This window comes from Pempheris klunzingeri, chromosome 20, assembly GCF_042242105.1.
Source record: "Pempheris klunzingeri isolate RE-2024b chromosome 20, fPemKlu1.hap1, whole genome shotgun sequence".
NCBI lineage: Eukaryota > Metazoa > Chordata > Actinopteri > Acropomatiformes > Pempheridae > Pempheris > Pempheris klunzingeri.
In genome coordinates this window covers 3,606,263-3,627,391 of record NC_092031.1, presented here as the reverse complement: position 1 = coordinate 3,627,391, position 21,129 = coordinate 3,606,263, and the positions used below count along the sequence as shown (strand labels likewise).

Genomic DNA, 21,129 nt, shown 5'->3' with positions numbered 1-21,129 from the left:
GAAAACAACTTCTCATCATGAACGCTTCAGATTCAATCAAACCTAACGAGCTGAACGGTGAACTATGAACTGCAGCTTTGTAGGATTCTGCGAAATGACTGATATCAAATGCAGGTAAAACACAATCAAAAGGCAGGTTAGACGTTTTAAGTTTGAGACAGTTGGGTGGAAATGACTTGAAACGCACCCGTCTGTGGTCTAATGTGATATTTTGATCACTTATACTCACGATTGAATTTTGGTGCACAGATTTCTTTTGCTTCTTTCTGACACACTACAACTTATTAGTGCTTCCTGTTGGGTGTTAATAGTTAAAAAGCCGAGCATTAGAACATAATAGCGATGGGCGGTGACGCCACCCGGCGCCATGAACCCCCATCTCTGCTCCACCACAAACAAATACAAAGGCCAGAGCTGAAGCTGTAATGTGTGCCGTCTTGATGCGGGAGGTTTCCTCTTTGTCACTCATGTAAAATACATCCTCACCCGCACTAAATGTTACAACCATGAACTCCAACAGGTCGACTTGGGTCGCTGTCGTCACCGGTCCTGCTGTAACTCAGCGCGCTCTCTTGTAGCTAATCAAAACGAGGCTGCTAATAGAGGCAGGAGAGCTGAAATGATCGTGGTATGGAAATAATTCAAACTGTTGGCAGTAGTGTTGCCATCATAAAGCTTTGCTAAGCTACATAGTAAAAGTGTTTCATTAATCTCTACTCCCTCCACCTTCCTCCTCAGCTCATTCAAAGAGACAAAAATCAGGTACTGACAACTGTGCAAAGGTTTTTCGCGCAGAAAAACAGAAAGGAAATGTGACCAATGTTTTCACTCTACCGAGAAACTTTGTCTGCCCCAAAAATACCAGAGGAACCCTGATGACACACACACACACACACACACTGATGCCCAAACCTACAGCATGTATACACATTCGCACACACACTCGCATCAGATGTGAATTACAGAGCAAAGCCGAGCACAACCACTGTCTCCAATCTTGTTTGGGTGGGTCTTTTTTATGGTTAACTAAGGGAGGAGCGCTGGCGATTTATGACATTTTCTCACCAACAATCCCTCCTCCTCTTCCCCCCACCCCCAAAAAAACTTCTGAAAAGAATCAAGAGGTAAATGTGTCTAAAATAATGACGCCAGACTGTTTCCCTCCACATCTCTACCCTGTGGCTGAGCATACTGGTGTAATTATGACACTTTATACAGTAGGCTTCCTCGACTGAACACTCAAAGACCTTCAGCAGGACAGCAAGATCCAACATGAGCTGCTGCAAGAGGATTGTAATGCATAAATGCTGAGCAATTCCAACATGACAACTACTTTGGGTTACGCTGCATTGTACAAACTCCATCAGCCTGTTAACATCTGCCAGTAAAGTTCAATTCAAGTGAGTGCAGATTTGTCCTGAAAAGCAGAATTTCAAGGCAACAGAGAAAATTTATCAAGACTTCAATGAAATGTTAAAACTCCTAAACTTTGTAGTAACGAGGAAACTGATTCAATAGTGCTTCTGTACAGTGGCCTGTGTGTGTGTGTGTGTGTGTCGGTACTGTATGGAGTGATCTGTGGCCCACATTGGAGCGAGCTGAGCCAGCACGTGTCATCATCATTATGCGTTTGAACTTAGGGGTCATTCTAGGAATTATGAAGCGTAGGGACATAATCTGTGTCTGTTCCACTTTTATCTCAGACTTCATTACCATCACTGCTCTTGTTTGGACTAATAGCAGTATGCTTTAGGGCTTATCCCCAGGGCTGCTGCGTAAGAGACATCTCGTCTTTCAAAAATTGGTTTTCTTCCTCAGCAGCAGGCTCTGCTACAGCTCATCTCATCTCCACGGCTGCTGGAGTCCATTCTGCTCTTTCTTTTCACATTTCACAATACTCAAATCACATATCGAGTACAAAGCCGCACACAAACCTTCTTACATGTGTACACAACACGGACACCCTAATGTCACACCTACGTGAAACTGAATCATTCATCTGCTGCTATAAACTGCCTTCACTCTTCTGGTTCCAGGCTTTCCATCTGATCTGAATTTTCTCCCATTCAGACACAAGAGCTTTACTGAGGTCCAACAATTAGGTGGAAAAACTGTCCACAATTTCTCACAAGACAAGACAATGTTTCACCTGCTTTCCTGGTCCGGAGGTTTTCTGCCTGTGTAGTTAGATATGTGAGGCAAAGATAGTGCGTGAAGTGAAAACTAGAAGTTTGTGTAGTTTAACCCACTGATTGGGCCAAGATGGGCATCAGTAGTGATGGTGGGGCCACACAGCGTATCCAGGAAATTAAGATGGAGTGTGGGTCTTGTTAATTATAGCTAAAGCACGCTTGTCCTTGTATATTATGTGATGTATAGTTCAACTCCATCACAGCTATGGCTCCTTGGGGGCTAATAAAGATCTAATAAACATCAAACTGGGCTTTTGTCTCTGGCATGTCGCTGTAGTTCTCATTTTGGGGACCCGGCAGATACGAGTGAAAAGTGCTGCTCTACTCCACCTTTCTCTCCTCTCCTCCAGTCTTTTATGTACAGTGTGACAGAGGCCTCCTTCACGCTCTGCAGACATCAGACATCTGGGCTCTGCATTAGGGGATTTTCCGCTGCTTTGTAAAGCCTGCTTAGTGCTAAACAGCAGCTCCCAGACTGTGTGTAGGAGACACAGCCCATCAACACAAAACGCATCCACCCTCCCTCAGGCCCACATCAATCTTCTCCTAAAATCAGAAGAGGTAGTTTCCCTGCTACTAACACAGCTGGCCTGCACCGAGGAGGCAAGGAGACACATTATGTAAGACTTTCAGACGAGACTCCACACTAAGGCTTTAAGGAGTGTCATTCCAAAAGATGTTATCCAGTTTAAAAAAATAAATCTAACACAACAACACTGCGTTATACAAAGTCTTGTAACTATTACATCATCTTTTTATGTCCTTGTGAAACAAGCTTGAATAAATCTAAAGGCTCTGGACTGAACTCAAAACTCTGCCCCACTTTCCTGCCCTGTAATGAGGCCGTGTCTGTCCGAGAGTAAATGATATAATGTTATCGAATTAGAAGAGAGAGAGAGAGAGAGAGAGAGAGGTCGGCATCCCATCTGTTGACACAACAAAAACAGAAGCGTGTGCAGGATGTGATGGAAACACAGCCTCAGCCATTACTGCAACAAGCAGGGCTGTGTTCAGAGCAGTGGAAATGTGTTTGCCTCCTCCACATCACGTCATTACTAAGGATGCACCGATCGATCGAATGATGACCAGAATGATGGGCCGCGACTTGTGACCCTGTTGATCAGTCTCAGCTGATTCTGTGCTGATTCACCTCTCACTCACAGTAACTGACTGTGTGGAGGTGGAACAGTGAAAAACACTTAAAGCCCACAACAGCAAACCACAGGGGCGACGTCATCGGTGACGTGATGCTTCTACACTAGCAATTTGGAACTCAGATGTATGAAACCATGCATCATATGCCAAACCATGGCGAGTGATCTGATAAAAGAATAATAGAAGATGAGCTCCCAGGAGCTACATTTGTAAATACACCTGACTGTTACAGTGTAAGTCAATGAAAAGGGTTGATCAACAGGTTAGTTGAGGAAGGGAGAGTCAGCGTGAGCAGCAGTCAGCTGAAAACAGTGGCACAACCATTATCTTTCACAATTTCAGTAAATCTGTGAAAATCTAAACTCAGGCTGAGGACAGGCAGGAGGACGGACATCTATACTATTTGAAACATGACGCATCCTAATCACATGTTGATTAAAACACTGCGTGGTAGTGGTACATTTTCAGTTTTGACCAATGAGTCAGCGCCAGCTGAGCTTGTTGCAGGTTTAAATGTCCATAATAAATGTTGTTTATCACGCTAATATTAGTTCCACGGACCACGTGAGTTTCTAATTGAACAAAATCATGTTTGTGTTCAACATTTTAACTTACTGACAGATTCTCAGAGTTTTGTCGGATGAAAAACGTGCAGCAGGTGAACATAATTCCCTGCACTGAACACGAGTTATGATTATTGTGCAGCAGCTAGTGTTTGAATGCTCGGCCATGAAGAGACTGATACCGTTAACTTCACCTCTGCATCATGACAGGAAACAATCTAGCTTAAGTTACATCTGCCCTGCGTGCACTCTGCAGGAATTAAAAAAAAACAAAACAATCCTTTTCAAGTAGTTGCAAAAGGGTAACAAGTACACTCAAAGACAAAGCCATGAAGCCATGCTTGAATAGTGCTTAGCAACATGTTGCTCACATTCACACTGCAGGATGTTCCCATGAGGCCGGCTGGTCTGGAAATGGGAGCCATGTGTAAACAGCCCGGCTGCAGATCAGGTGGCCCTCCTGTCTTTGCCATCTACCACACCCTTTATACACACACACACACCACCACCACCACCAAGCTGTTACTGTAACATGTATTTCCACTGAGAAGATTTCCAAAATTCAATAAGAGGGCGTTCTGGTGAAAGCAGGAGAACTGAAGGGAGGGGCTGTGGTGGCGTTTTCAGACCTGGCCGCTGGCCCGATGCAGAACCTGTTTATGCTTTAACACACTGGCCGGCAGCGACAAATGTAAAAATCACAGTGAGCTCAGCTATGAAAAAGGATGACTGGATGGATTTGGAGAAAAAGAGAGCGAGAGAAAAAAAAAAAGAGCAAAATGAATCCATCCAAAAGAACCAGACATTACTCAACATGCTATTTCAAGAAGGCACTACGATTTCTATCAGGGCTGAAAAGGAAGGGCAGGAAGGAGCGTAAAAACAGACAGATGGCCAAAGAATAACACCATGAGAACAGACAGTTAGAGGGGAAACAATCGGATAAATAACTATACAGAGGTGGTAGAAGAAGAACTCAAAACTTTACTTCAGTTTAAGTAGTAAAAGTCCTGCATTTAAAAGTCTACTTAGGTAAAAGTAACTATTTATTATCATGAAGAAAGTAGTCAGGATGGAGCACAAGGTGGAACTACTTTAATTACTTTAAATACAGTTTAGTCCAGTGGTTCCCAAACTAGGGGTCGGGCTCCCTCCAAAGGGTCACAAGGTGAATCTGAGAGGTCATGAGATAATTAATGGAAACACACTTTTAAAGCACTTTTTTTATTACCTAGTCTGGTGAGGAACAACATCTCATGCATGAATTTAATTGGAATCACAATTACATTTTTTGAAGGGGATAAAAAAAAAAAATCACCCAATGGTGGAACTACTGACAACATCTTACAGCTGACCCCACGTATAACAAGGTTTTTTTAGGGGGGTTTGTATCTTTTATGTTCAAAAAATACATTTGAAAAGCAACTGCAGCTGTCGTAGGGCAGTAAAAAGTACAATATTTCACACTGAAAAGTAGGAAAGTCGAAGTATAAAGCAACACTAAATGGAAACACTTAAGTTCAACACGAATACCTTGAAATTTCACTTGGTTACTTTCCACCACAGCCTTGTTAAAGAGAAAAAATGTGCATTGAGTAGAGGCAATAAATTAGCCAGCCCAGTGTGTGTGTGTGTGTGTGTGTGTGTGTGTGTGTGTGTGTGTGTGTGTGTGTGTGTGTGTGTGTGTGTGTGTGTGTGTGTGTGTGTGTGTGTGTGTGTGTGACTGTGAAGTGATGTGAGGCGCTGGCTGTGAAAGTGAGTAAGCTGTTCCACCCCCACTGCGGCTCAGGGCACAGCTCCAACAGGTGGACAGGAGAACAATACAACACTGAAGGAAGCACAGGATGAGGTCACAGCCACCTGGGACACACACAAAGAAAAAACCTGAACCTCACACACACACACACACACCCACACACAGGCGCAGCATCAGCCATCTGAGTCACATGCATCATTAGGGATTCCCAAACATGACGCCATGCTGGCCAATTCCTGAGACATGTAACAAGTCACTAATTCAGTGAATGAGGCTCAGATAGGAGATCGGAGTGTCGCATGGGTGCATCATGTCTGACGTGCGTGTGGGCCGGAGAACAAGGCTAATGGGAAGTTGTGTCTGGGGGTAATGTTGCAGACAGAGGATGCGGTTGGTTGTTTAATCATGAGCCAGACAGTTTTACTGTGATACTTCACAGCGTTAAATCGTATAGTGAGAAAGTACCAACAGCAAGGACGACAAGCATTCTTTCACAGTCATCATTTAAGGTCCTGGACATTGTAAAATTACACAAGACAACCAGAATTTAACTGAAACCTTAAATGTCATTACAGGGTCATCAAGACCACGTCATCAGTCGTCTACACTAGTAAACCCAAACCCAAGTATTTAAATATCTTATTAAAGACCTTGTGCATTTCTAAAATATCCCCATTTAATAATTTCAAAGATTTAACAGCACTTCTATAAGAGATATTTACCTTTTTATTTATCGCGTTCCTCTTAATTCTCAAAAACTGCCACCTATTACCCACAATGCAACGTGACTGCAGATAGTTTGATCAGAGACTTAGCTGCTAATTTAGCCTCTAGCCTCTAGCACGGATGAGGAGTGGACTTCAGAGGCCTGGTGAGCTCGCTAGAGGCAGTTTATCAGATTTGGTGCGGCTCCCTCTGGAGCCACGAAAAGCTTCTTGCAACTTTTTTTTTTTCCCCCCACATGTGAATCAGTACTCGCCAATAACTGCACACAGACTTCGGTGTATAAAACAAGCGCACCTCGCCTTCAACAAAAGAAGCCAAGCGTGCAACAATGCATTATGTTCACTTCGCAAAATCAGGTACTTTGCCTGAGTTGCAACCTCAACACAAGGTCCATTAAGAAGCTGTTCCTGAGCTCTTAAGTCACATGGAGACAAAATGAACTTGAAGTTCTCAGAAAAATCCATGACAACTCTATCCTAGGGACACGTAGGGACACATCCGAGCCTGCAGTCATGAAATATTGAGGTTTGGCACCCACTCTTGGCAACTTAATATATAGATATCAGAGATGAGACATCTTATGTAAAAAAAACACACACAGACACACAAATTAAATAATACAATAGGAATAAAATGTACAAGCGACAGTAGCGAGAGGCCAAATGAGATGTCAGGAAACGATGACACAAAGGCACTAAAAAAAGAAGAGAAACTGGTAAAAGCTTGTGCCGAGCTGCCTGCTCCCGACCCCGCCTGCCAACTCAGGCAGTCCACAAATGAGACGTCTCTGAGAGCTGGTGAACTTATTTTAGAGGGGGATAAAGCTACACAAGCACAGCCCCTGTTTATGTAAGGATGGTAATGTGTTTCAGATTACAGATGGTTGTATGGAAATTCTTGCGGCGAGACTGGACTTTTCACTGCTGGATTGCAGGGGAGCAGGCCTACGAGGCATTTCTCAAAAAAGCCTTTTATGAATCTGTCGGTTCAGGGGAGACTCTTTTTCTTCACCATCAGCAAGAAATCTCAGAGGAATGTCAGTCTGGGGCATCGAGGCTGCACTTGCATGAAAGAAGTTTTCATGACGTTTTGACTACTAAAACATAAAAAAAAATAAAGCATATTTACATGTGCAACTGGCCTACCATCTCCTCCGAATCCTACATTTAGGCCTGCCATTGGAGGTGACGCTGCACTCGCTTGCTGCTGGTCTTGGCCAAAGAAAGAGCTACCGGGCAAACGAGCAGGAAGCCGGCAGGAGAACGCGCTCTATCTTGGTGCTCATCTATAAATATTTCTCTTCCAGTCACTGACCACGGTTAAGAGGAAAAAACTTTAATAACTGGGTTGGGAGTAAATATTCTTAGAGACATTTGCTGCACAGTATGTGTGTTCTGCAGATGGACTTTGGAACAGGGAGGAACAAAAGGCATGAAAAAATGTGATCCAGCACAGAAAAGGACCCTGGGCTACAAATATGTGTGCAAAATGAGAATTTAGTTTTTACTTTGAAAGGAGCCAAATAAAGAAAGTGTTTTCAGGGTCACCTGTGCTTTCACTGTAAAGTAAGAAAGGTTGATCTCCCAGGAGGAGCACAAAGTCTGACCCTTGACCCTTCTCTCCCTGCCAATCCTTACTCTACCTGTCTGTTTATATTGCAGGAGAAAGAGAAAGGTGCACCACACCTCTTTGAGTCTACCTGCAGTTAGAGCAGCTGAAACAGGAGAGCCATTGTTCCTTAAACAGCAGGTGAAAATAGTTTGGCATGTACTCCAGGAACCACCAGAAATAGAGTGACAACGTTCCCTTCAAAGGCCTGCATTATGCAACTCTGAACAGTGTGTGTCCCAGAATAAAAAAAATCCCCACAATCTGGAATACATGTGCCTGTCTGCACATATGGGATCCCGAAGTAGCTGGGAAGAGGAGCTGCAGGAAACAATGAAATGTGAGGAGCAGAGGCAAGGGGAAATGCCAGCTTTCCTGCTTGGTTGGCCTGCTCCATATTATTGGAGACTTCCTGTTCAAAGTCCTCCTTAACTCCTCATGGATGGGTTCAAAGGTCAAATCACTTGGGGCGCTCACACGGCCAAACAAACGGGAGCGTTCAGAATTTCAGCACAATATTCAGGCATGATATTGGATGTAAATGTCCAAAATTATTATTAGTATTACTGGGAAAACACAAGGAAGGTGCAGAGCTAAGAGTTCTTCTTCTCTAGTTGAACATGTTTGTACCAGATAGTGGTGCATACCACATCGGGGCCATTCACTGTGTTGTGTACATGTACAATGTGCAAAGCTGACTTTCAAATAGTGCACATATTTGGGCACTGATAGTGTTTTTGCTATGGGATACAAGCCCTTCCTATCATGCACTTTTAAAACTAACATCCAGCTCTGTGAAGCTCAGACTCTAATATACATAAGAAGCTAAGTTTTGTGCTTGTCAGGTTTTGAATCTGGAATATCAGGCTCCCATTTGGAGGAGGAATGCCATAATTATTTAGGAAACACACAGCAGTTTGCAGGAATGTTTTTTTTTTCCCAGATTCCAAAAGGGACAGACAAAACAACGCTGCCTTATAAAGTCATTTATCTGCACTCAAACTGTGCCTGGCTGCTGGAAACACACACATACTGGAAGCTAACAGACCTCCAGTAGGCAGAGAGCGTTTGCTGCTTCCTCTCATCATTATTTTGTCTGTGTTTCACAGGTTAAAACAGACAGCACCAGGCCATCCATCCTGCTGACACTGACCCTCTATTATTTGCGGGGAAACTCTTCTGTAGCTACATTACCACTTGCGGCATCCCTCTGGGCAACAATTACATTTGGAGGAGGAGGGAGTAATCACAGTTTAAGAAAAAAAGAAAGTAATGTGATAGTATAATTCCCTCCAGTCTGTAACCCGCTGTATTTTCCCATCATCCATCTTTTTAATCACATATCAGATGATTCTGCTACGCATGCACTCGCTGCTCCAACAAGCTGGGACGCACAGTTCCTGCCCAAGATGCCTTATCTGCTCTGGCTGGTCAAATCAGGCAAAATTCCCAAGACCGTGCAGCAATTTGGCTTGAACTTTTATCCCACCAGACATCTCTACAAAGACACTGGGCATCTGGTGGGTTCTATTTAGAGACTGGGAGGCTCTCTGGAACAGGCCACACAGTTCAACCTCAAGTCAAACAAAGTAAATGTCAACTGAACAACCACGTCTGGCCACATTGGGGGGGGGAAACGAGAAATCTTTTCCAAATCATGTCTCACATGCAGCCACTGGGGGACTAGTTTATCTACTCAACTAGCACTTAAAGAAATCTGCTGCACAACTGTGTCATTCAGCTGGTTGCTGGTCAAACTCAGGCAGTAGAGGAGGCAGTAAATCAGGGCTGAGGGCTCAACTTTTGACCCACTTCTAATAAAAATATTCACAAATACTGAAAGAGCAAACAATGAGAGTGTTTCCTCTTCCAGTACTTGTAAAAAAAAATGTCCAAATACATTAAGCTTACTAAGCTGAGATATGATGTGAAGTGAGCCTTTTTAATTATGTCAGGCATTTCACTGTGAGTCACATGTGGCAGAAAGTACACCCAGGAGAGATGTGCAGACTTTTTTTGGGCAACTGTACCAGGAATGGAGACTATTAGATGCCTCATGGCCTCTGGATCCCTCCTTCCAGTGGTCCACTCCCATTCAGGCAAACACACTCATACATGCATGCATGGGACTACGGGAAGAAGGAGCAAAAAGGAAGCACTCCTGGCTGGTCACACCCTCTACAAATAACAATCTGCACACGCCATCTCCGGGCCGAGCTGTCTAGATGGAGGGAAAACAAACAGACAGAAAATGGGAGAAAGCTGGGAAAATGAGGCCTGGTGCTGTCTGGTAGCTCTCAGGTCTTCTTGCCTGGCTGCCAAAGCTACTGTACGCACCACTGCAGCTTATCCAATTTAAGGAGGTATGGCTACAAAAACACTGTTAACCAGAAGAGCCTTGTCCTCTATGAAACATGCACACTTGTACACCTGCCGCTCTCCTCTGGATATTTTCAGTTTTAGACCCTTAAACAGATGAACACTCTGAAGTTCAGGGGTGCAGCCAGACTAATTATTACCGTGATTATGGATTCATCTGAATCGCATTGTCCACACTGGTCACTTTGCTTCAGAGCAACTCATCAACAAACAAGAGGAAATAATGCAAACACATTTATTTTCTACTATAAACAGAAAGCTAAGAAAACCTTTAAAAAGACGCCGCAAATCAATTTATCTTTCAAACAAACAATACGATAAGTTCATTGTTGACTTTGGAAACACTAGTTGACAAAACAATGTCACCACAAGGTTCATTTTACAGCCGTTATGATCATCGATCCTCAGTAACGATCGATGATCCTGATTACTGTGTATTTATAGGGACTTTAATTGATTATGAAATACAAGAATACCACAGATGAAGAAGTTCATTTCATACTGTCAACAAAGCAATACCTGCTCTGACAGGGACACACACAACTCTCTTTATATATATATATATATACATATATATAGAAAATGTTCAAACACAAATGTTCTACATCTCTGACTATGAATCAAACCTCAAACTTGAGCAGACACACTTTGACAGACACGCCTGAGGCAGAATAAAGTATAACAAGTGATGCTGATACCAGCTGTCTAGAGGCAGTGGATGATTAGACTTTGACGTATCAACAGTTCCACGCAGGGTCGACTAGCTCGTAAAGATGTCAGGGCACATTACACGTGTTTAGAACAAGTGGATGTTGAATGTCACGATTGTCTTCAGAGAAGGAATCACAAACAGAAGTACTCCTGAGCTCTGCAGCTTGGCCTTAGAAGGGAAGCCATGCAGCCGACTAGCCAACGGGAGAAACCTGCATCCTTAAAACCTGCCAAATATTTATTCTACAAGTCATTACTGGCAGCGTATGGAGCACACTGCACCGTGACTGGATTGAAAATTCATTCCAGGCAGCACAGAGAAATTATAACAAGTGGGATGATGAAGGCCTTAAATAAAAGACACTGCTGTTTCCTATTTCGCTATATTTGTTATTTATTATCTGCTCAGACTGTTTCCTGTACTGTTCTAACAGCATCAATAAAGTCTTCTAATACTGATAAAGCACAACAGCAACTGGGAAAAATCAAAGAAGTGACTAATTCAGTGATATAAAATAACCAAACCAGCCAACTTGTGATCATCTGTGGGTCATTATGTACCACAGGGGACAAAAAACAAAACACAGAGCTCAATTTCCACAAATCTATCTTCCACTTGTGACAGATGACTACCTGAGATGAACTAGATGACTCAATACCAATGCAAAAAGATCTCTGGCTAAGAGAAACGTAACACTTCAGGAATGCATGTTTGTTTTTAAATGTGGTTTCAGGTTATTTTGCAACCCGTATTTCTTCATACGTGGGCAGCAGCTTCTATTTAATGGTGTTTAATGGTGTAAATATCACACCACAGATGATTCTTGTGCTGTTGGAGAAGCTTCTGTTGCATCAACCTGACACTGAGCCGCACAGACCCACAATTAAAGCAGCTTTCTCTGACTGTCCTGCTGCAGAGAGCTGCACTGATGATGTCCTGTTGACATCTACTGTTCTATGATCGACTGTCCTGCAGACAAACCCGCTGACATCAGCGATCCACTTACACTTTTTTTTTTTTTTACAGATGGCAGAGGTGAGGAAGGGAGAAGCACTGCTCCCTCCTCACCCACTGAGCACGCCTGACATCATGTTTGACACTGAGCCACTGATAACACAGCTGATAGAAACCAGTCTGCCTCAGTGTCTGTGCACTTATGGTGTGTGTGTGTGTGTGTGTGTGTGTGTGTGTGTGTGTGTGTGTAGCTTGGGTGGAGTCTCACATAGCATTTCTTCAAAGGGAATTACCGGTTTGAGATACAGCATCAAATGAATGCTCACCAGTTTAGTGGCTCTCTGCAACAACCCTGATACACAGACTGAACACACACACACACACACACACACACACACACACACACACACACATTTCACAGTGAAAACACAGGTGCAGTCTGCATGAATAACATGCAGGCTCGTCCTGATCATATTATATCTATTATTATATATATAAATATATTCTCAGTGGGAACAGATGCTGAACACCTCTCTGCGAGCCTGGCAGCACCTGTTGAAGGGCTGCAGGCGACACTTGGACACATTTGCGGCTAAAATGTTGCCAGACAGACACCAAGTTTTGCCTTCGGAGCTGCACAGGTTCCCTGCCAACCTCCTCCCCCCTCCTCCCCCCGGGCAGAGAGCTTATTAGGCGCTCGGTGGATCTCCAAAGGTGAATGGCCGCCGCAGGGCTGGCTTACCTGACTTTTAGGTTCGTCATGAATTCCTCCATAGAAACGTTGTCCAGCAGCACAAAGTCTGCTTTCCCATACTCCAGGCTCTCGTGCTCTGCCATGTTGCCACCGTCCTCTCTCGGCTGCTCTCTCTCGGGGGTGTTTGATTATTTCAACAAGTTGCTCGGAGGCTGAAGGTGAACATTGGCGGGTTTCCTCTGACCGCCTCCTCTGCTCTTCCCAAGTCAAACTGCAAATTCAGTCATGTTTAATTAAGGTCTGAGAAACACCCTGCAGCTGTAAATAGTGGAGGTCAATGGCAGTAAGTCCGGCTTTTCTACTAGGAGGAGCGAATGATCCCAGATATCCTCATGCCCGCACAAACTTTCCTCTTCCAGCAGAAATGTGTCCCCGTCCCGTCACACCGCGCGCCAGCTCCGCCCCCTCCAGCCTCCTCCTGCCGTCCGCACCGACCGTCGGCCAATAGGATTGAGGCGGGCTCCCCCAGGCCCCGCCCCCCCCAGGCCCGTGGAGAGGTGTGGGTCAGAGCCACAGCCGGGACCGGGACCGGGACTGGACCGGGACCACAGCCCCGCTGTCTCCCAGACATACTTGAGCGATGACGGGGCTGTGAAGCCCTCTGAGCGTGTTTGGGCCCTTTATGAAGCCCCGTGTGACCATAAAAGGAAACATGAGGGATCATCACAGTTTTCTCAGCGGGACATGAATGAAAAGTGCGGCTCAGTTTCTCCAGAGTCATTAAGAAGCGTCCACAAGTCAGTGCACGGGCTCTGGACCACCACCATCATCATCATCATCATTATCATCATCATTTCCTCTTATCTGGAGGAGGCCTCCTGTTGAAGAACTGCTGAGCACAAGAAAACACTGACAGCAGTCATCCAACAGGCTTACTGTGATGTTAGTGCGCCACCTGGTGTGGAAAAGAGGCACGTGCCTTTTCTATAGAGATAGATAGATAGATAGATAGATAGATAGATAGATAGATCTATCTATCTATCTATCTATCTATCTATCTATCTATCTATCTATCTATCTAGGCTCGTTAATCCTTTTATACTTGTGGAAAACAATGTGAGATTGAAATTGTATTGAAAATTAGTTAGATTACAGACTCAGCCAGGACCACACTCCACTATATTCTGCATTAATTATATTTATCATATTAATTATCCAAATTAAATATCAAAAAGTGGTAAATTGAACTCTATTTTAACGCTGTATTGTGTTTACTGTATACAACAAAATGAAAGAGTCTCAGTATGCTTGTTATTCTGTTCTGTCTCCTGATGCACGTGTCCTAAGACCGTATCAACAACACACTTTTTATTTTATTTTTTGCTTTAATCTTTACATGCAAGCATTTAATCAGGCATTCGGGCATCAAATCGGGCCTTTAGCTGACACTCCAGAGCAGTTTACAGTCACACTGGTTGAATATCACTGAATCTAGAGGGGAAAAACTGGATGGTTGTGAGACACTCTATTCACATGTTTGTTAAAATACAGTTCCCACTCTGTTCAAGGACACATGAAGAATCTACAAAGCTAAAGTTATTTCCACTGTGCAAGCAGTGAGCCCCCAAATGTGATGGTCGTGGAGGCAGCATTGGCCCAGGACCTACCACAGTTGTGGGTGACATACACTACAGCCCCTCTGCGGAGGAAAGTCATGTACGTAGACAAGCTACCGACACTGGAGGGCCTGGGGACGTGTGTGTGAGAGACAGCCACCCAGTAACCGTTGACCACCAGCCACAGGTCCGTCTTCACACCAGCACTGGCTGCTTGGGTGGAGAAGAAGAACTGGTAGATTCCTTTAACCGGAGCCCTGAACGTCCCGGTTCTTCTGCTGAAGGCTCGGCCGACATTCACCAGCACCTTGCTGTACTTGATTCGGTTGACTTTGCCCTTGAGTTGGCCCGGGTAGGACGCAAAGAAGTGGATCTTTCTGGAAGACACTGGCAAAACATAGATATTATTGTTATTATTAGTCATAGAAGTGCTGTTGGGGATTGTTGTGCATTATGGGAAATGTAGGATCCAGTGATCTAGGGATTAAAAGTCAGGATATTTAATTATCTCACTTATGTGAAAGAAGATTTTACATACGGTCCTTTAATTAGACCGTGAAAGTGCCAAAACTAGTTAATATGTTTGTGTAGATCTCACTGTGTAGATCACTTAAAGGCATGACCCTCTAGTTTGAACCCTGGTTTATAGGACGCCCCTACCCCCCCAAAACATTAATATAATAATGACTTACTTCTTTTCTTCCTCTTACACCTCCAGTTAATCTTATCACGGCTCACACAGGACTGGTTTCTCCTGCACCGGCCACATACAAGTGTGTTGATATCTGAGAATAAGACATAGAGCATCGTTCAGGCTTCAGCTGTTAACCTCATAACAAGCCTGCAAAAAGACAAATGGTGTTTAAAGTCAAATAAATAAGAAATATCATTCCAGGTTCCTTTGGTCACAATGTGGCTTCATGAACTGACCACTGATCATTTGATGTTATGTACTGTACGCTCATAATTTATATCTATATCTGTAAAAGTTGAGTATGAGGTTTTTTGTTCAATAAAACATATTTGGAACCAAAAGACACATAAAAGGAAGGTAAGGTTAAATAAAAGATCTAGTGCCTTTACAGGAATGATCATGTATTTTTAAATAAACATCACTTTTATGATGCTGTGTATTCATGAGTCTGCCGTGTGTCCACCTCAAAGTTAGTGCAGCTACATAACATTTAAAGGTCAAAGGACGTTGTGTTCTTCCTGTCTAAACAAAAAAAAAGGTGGTATCCTGGTATTAAATACCTGCACAGTAAGCCAGATAACAAGATGACGGCTTAGTGAACTTGTATACAAAGTAGTTGCCGCGACACTTCTTGACCTTGATGGGGGTGGACCGGAAAGCGCAGCAGTTCTTCTTCCAGTGGCCACACACATTGCGGGTGACGATGCCATTCCTTCTCTTCGGGTGGCGCCCGACCAGCCACAGCGGGGAGTGGGTGCCACATTTGTTCACAGGCACACACCTCTCAGGCATCTGAAGACTCCTCCCCTTGTAGTAGAGTCGGTACCAGCCTTTGGTTAGAATAAATAAGAATTAAAAAAGAAATAATCCAAATTGACATGATCATTAAAGTAAACACATCTCTACAGAAAAAACAGCCACCTTTCCATTTGACGTGTCTGTCACACATCTTAACTTTGGTGGTGGTGTTGGTGGCTCGCCAGGCCTGGTCCAGGACCGTGTAGTGGAAGCAGGGGTCACCCCGTCTCCTTGAGTCATCCTCTGACAAATGCGGGTCATCTTTCTCGTCATCATTCGAACCATAAGTAAGAATGTTTGTTCCTGCTTGGCGAAACAGATTTTTGATTGAGTTGGATTACAATGATTGTAACTCTGCCATAATTAGATCCACAGAGAGAGAAAGAAAGAAAGAAAGAAAGCAGGTTGCAGCAAATAATGTTTGAGAGTGAATGCTATGAGTCATTCTGTTTTATGCAATGAAATGTTTTTATTCCATTGACTGACCCACTTCCTGCTGGGCTCTTCTCCGGTGGCTTCTTTTATGCATCTGTGAAAGAAGAGCATCACACGTTCAGCTGCTCATGCACAGCACAAAGACAGACTAGAGGGAAATGATTTAGAGGCTACCTGAGCCAGAGCATGCTGCTGCTGCTGGAGTCTTGCTTGTTCCCACCTCAGACTCTCCATCTCCTGCAATACAGCAGTGTGCATTAGCAACAAAGATCAAACTGTTGGAGATTCATCTTCACTGTAAATGTTGCAGCTTCTGTCCAGAACTGACTGAGGCAGGATATTTGTATTGGCGGGGTGGCATGAGAATCTTAATTTTGGACTATTAATTATTATTGAGTAATCTGACAGTTATATTCTCTATTAATTTAATATTTGTTAGTCTATAAAATATCAGAAAATATTGAAAAATCACAATTTCCATAAGTCTATGAAATGTTTCTGGACACATAAGACAAAGAAAAGCAGCAAATCTTCACATTTTAGAAGCTTGAACAAGAGAATTTTCTGTATAATTCCTTTAAAAAATAACCGGAAACGATTGATTTTCTGTCTAATTATTAATCAATGAATCGTCTGATTGAGTAACAGGTACAGTATATCACATCACCTTGAACACAGAAGCGAGCTGCACAGCCACAGGTTGATTTTCTATGCTCCACAGCTTCAGTTCAGTCTGGACAAGAAAAAGAAAATGAAATAAGTGTCAAACAAAACTTGAGACTGTTGCAGGGACTTTAAAAGTAATCAGTTTTAATATCAGATAATGTTCTATTGTCTTTATGCAGTAGGTTCAGTGTGACAGAAGTTCAGCACAGTTCGGTCTGTGCCGAACAACATCTGGAAGAGGGAAAAACTTTTGTTGCATAATGTATGAGTTTCGTGTTCCATCTGTGGCTGCTAGCGTTGTAACATCCGTGAACAAAGCTCAGACTCACTGAATTTGTGCTCCCCGGGCAGCCAACTGCACAAGACGACAGCGTTACAAACACAGCCACGGCTAAGACAACCATCTGGAGATGACAACAGTTGCACGGTTATGTAAAAGAATACATTTCAATGGTTTCTCACTCACTCGCTGTATAATAATCACATGGAATGAGATCAATATCTGCCTCAGGGGATAGTGTTACTAAAACAGAAACAAGAAAGAAAGAGTGTGAATGTGTGTGTGAATGCTTGTATAGATTTTTTCTAACTTCATGTATTTATGATTTGTGATCTTGGTTTTGTGATTTAACAAAATATTTAGATCATCTGCGTTATGTGACAGTGATTCAGTCGCAGGCTCACGGATCACACATGATGTGAATTATATTGGGGGAAAAAACATGATAACACAAAACTATCTGTGGTATTAAGATAGCATAGTAAATGTAAACGTACCTTGATGAGGCAAGTAGAGAACAGTAGACACAATAGAGGCCCATGCAAATGCTGAAAGAATAATAAATCATGAACATAACTCATTAAATATGTCTGAGTAGCCTTTTCAAATACTGGAGATCTTCTAAATACATTACTATATAAAAATGTAAGTGTATGTTATATGTGGTTATTCTTACCTCTTCATATCAGCATGACGAGAAACTCAAACACTGTCCGCAAATCACCTTATATACCATCAGCAGGTGACACAGAAAAACACAGACAAAGGGGAAATGACAGGCTTCAGTTTAACAGCATCTTCCCCACTCAGCTTACGTGTTACTTTTCACAGACTAGTTGCAAATGTAGACATGAAATTCGAGCAGCGCAGGCAGATTTTCAGTATGTACGGTCAGCAGGCGGTGGTAAAACTGTAAAAGTTGTTCTTTTGTTACTCCACACCGTCCACACATGGAGGGGAAACTGCCAAACCAGCTTTCATGTGAAGGCTGCAACTCATGCTGAACAAAATCTATTACCAAAATTACAAATAAGTGCAGAACAAACACGTGCACTGTTATTAAGTGTCATTAAAACATGTGTACCACATCTGTAAGATTAGACTCTACCTCTGCTTGGTGTTGTAAACACCTTGGGACAATGCTGACCTTTGAGATGAACAAGAAATTTACTGTTTACTGTTATGAATGTAAATTATAGGGGCGGACAAGCTATCAAAGAAGTAGACTAGACTTTTAATGAGCTTGTCTGTGAACTCCGAGATCAGAATTTCTGAGAAAAAGAAAGCACGGAGGAGTAGATTACTGAACCCAAGTGCTATTCTTCCCTTTTCTTTTCCCCCAAAAGTGTTAAAAAAAACTGCTTATATGTATTCATACAAACTGATGTGCTCAGGAAGTGGATGTTTCTACCAAACAGACCACTAGAGGGTAACAGCAGCAGCCCGACTCGAGCACCATCACCGCTTCATTAAAATGATTCCCTTTTCTGTACTTGAAACGAAAACCCTGCAGTGCTTCAGCGTGGATTTCATGACAGGAAGACTGACAGAAACTGGAGTGGAGGAAAACTGCAAAAAGTACAACACACGCCTCAGGTCTGACACTGGCAGCACATGAAGGCATTCACAAAGAAAAAAAAAACAACAACAACAACAACGCCCCAACGACAAAGCAACCAGAGCTCTCTAACTACCACACTTTTGTTAAATCATAACCGGCGCTTCATGAAAGTACTTCACGTGGCAGCGTGGCCTCTGTTGGCAGCGACTCTGTTGACAGGCCTCTTTCACACACGCGTTCGTGGATGTTGGCAGCAGCGATGTTGTGATGTTTGGTATCAGTAGTAAGGGCACCAGGCCACAGGTCACTGGGGGATCTGACTAAGCTGAGCCAGGCTGTTTGTCCTCAAACATCAGTGCACACGTATTCATTGTTGTGCTTTTCAATTTCCAACCTCTTTTGTCTGATTGTACACACACACACCCTTAAAGATGAGCTCCTGTTCCAAATGTGTTCCTTTGAATTGATTTCAAACTTGATTCTACCTAATACTGTGATCATTATATTCTTATATGATCATACTATTGATTTTTAGACAAATTAATTATGATTGTTGAGACATTTGGTCAAATTTCTCGGTCAGCTGGCAGGGGAAAGATACTTCCTCGTTATTATTAATCTTTGTGTGTGTTTACATATCTGTTTTGCTCAATTTCTACTTCCTGTTTTCATATTAGTCAAGCTACTCATCAATCTTTCCATATTCCTGCGGATCCCGCTGGGGTTCAAGATTTCCTAGATGACAATCACTGTATCATGTTACATACATCTGACTGATCTATTTATACCCGTTGCACATCTCATGTACAAACTATACACAAGCTGTTTGTAAGAATTACAGTTCGCACCAACATGCAGATATCGGACATGTTTGTGTTACTGTACTGTAGCAGTTGCTCCTGTTGCTATGGAGAGTTTATCAGCCTTTTGTTTGCATGAGATAAGGAGAGGGGCACTGTTGGATTCTTTCCACTCCTCGATGTAGCTGTAGTGGCCTGGCGGTAAACACGCCGGTTCACAGTCCGCATTTAGATCAGCTGCCGTTGGCTTGCTGGCCTTTATAAACACGATCTGGCACCCGAAGGATCTTTCACTCATCCACAAAAATAGAGAGGCATCCCCAGAAAAGAATGTGCCAGGTTAAATATAGCACCTGCATGGTTAGCCAAAACTACTTGGAAATAATATATATGATGTAATATATATGACACAAAGAGGAACTAGATATAAAAGTTCAAGGTCAAGCCAGATATAGTGTGTTGCACTGTTTCATCATTTCATTATTAGCTTACAATATGTCAAAAAAGCCCCAAACATTTGTCCCCAAATCATGAGAATTTCATCAGGGGGTTTATACTCAGAGGGCTCAATTTTTTCTGTCTGTGTTTGGGACCATTTCAGCCAGACACTCTTGGAAAAAAGTGGGGGCGAAGAGGATTTTCCTGCTCATTAGAATTCAGCCAACTCAGGCATTTAAAATTGTTGTGAGGTTGGAGGTAGATCGGTTGTAGCAACTGTCATCAGACCTGTGACCCTCCATCACAAGCAGTCAAAGCAGAATGATGTTTCCTTTCTCAGACGGTTTAGTTCAAGTAGTTTTTAAAGGTCTGAAAAGGTAAAAACGAACAATATTTCACTTTTATTCTGTTTTTTAACTTGATGTTAGGTAACATATCTGTGGTCATATTTTTATATCTACAGGTCTTGTATATATGTTATTGGGCTCTGAGCCAAAAATGGAACAATTTTTTCAAGTGTGATCCACTTTGTAATTTTCTGGCACAACAGAGGTGCAACTCTCTGCACCCACAAGTGGGGAAAAAAAACACAGCAAGGTGGAAACTTCTCCACACACAACTCTAACTGTGGCCATGTTTGCAGCGAGATGACTTTGTGCCTGAGGTTCAAGTCCTGGAACGGCTGCCGGTTAGAGTTACTGAACGTGATCTCATCCCCATCTCCAGACTAGATCCAGTGACACCGAGACAAAAACTCTCCGCGCTCTTGTCATTTCCATTTTTGTCCCTCGCAGCTGCATGTCAAACCTAAAAACAAGACCACGGTAGGGATCCTCCACTGATTCATATAATTAACGCCCTCTGTGCAGCTAATCAACTGCAGTCTATTCTTACACTCACAACATGCAGGATAAATAAAACAGCATTTTGTACCGAAGTCTTTCCTTTTTATTATGATTTGGATTGTATTTACAGTATGTACAATCATTTCAGTCACAAAAAAGTGCAGCTATAAAAATAACCTTTCACATACTGTATGATTAAGATCAATTTAATACAAAAGAAAACTGCGCATTTTCAACACAAATGGACCCAGGGCTTT

The 21,129-nt window shown here is 42.9% G+C and overlaps 2 protein-coding genes across 2 annotated transcripts in view; both read right to left on the bottom strand.

Moving 5' to 3' along the window:
- Positions 1-12,882, bottom strand: part of myo1d (myosin 1D) — an 80,906-nt gene extending 68,024 nt beyond the window's left edge. The window contains exon 1 of the mRNA XM_070851909.1: positions 12,788-12,882. Coding sequence (XP_070708010.1) covers positions 12,788-12,882 — 95 coding nt within the window. The remainder of the gene's footprint in view (positions 1-12,787) is intronic.
- A 1,222-nt stretch (positions 12,883-14,104) lies between these two features.
- LOC139220012 (uncharacterized) lies at positions 14,105-17,912 on the bottom strand. The gene is made up of 10 exons (XM_070852049.1): positions 17,905-17,912; positions 17,726-17,776; positions 17,278-17,352; positions 16,950-17,015; positions 16,457-16,519; positions 16,334-16,376; positions 15,971-16,150; positions 15,610-15,879; positions 15,048-15,140; positions 14,105-14,742 (listed from the first exon to the last, which is right to left on the bottom strand). Exons 3-10 carry the CDS (start codon positions 17,350-17,352, stop codon positions 14,336-14,338), a joined length of 1,197 nt encoding a protein of 398 aa, XP_070708150.1. The 5' UTR covers positions 17,726-17,776; positions 17,905-17,912; the 3' UTR covers positions 14,105-14,335.
- Positions 17,913-21,129: the final 3,217 nt, after the last annotated feature.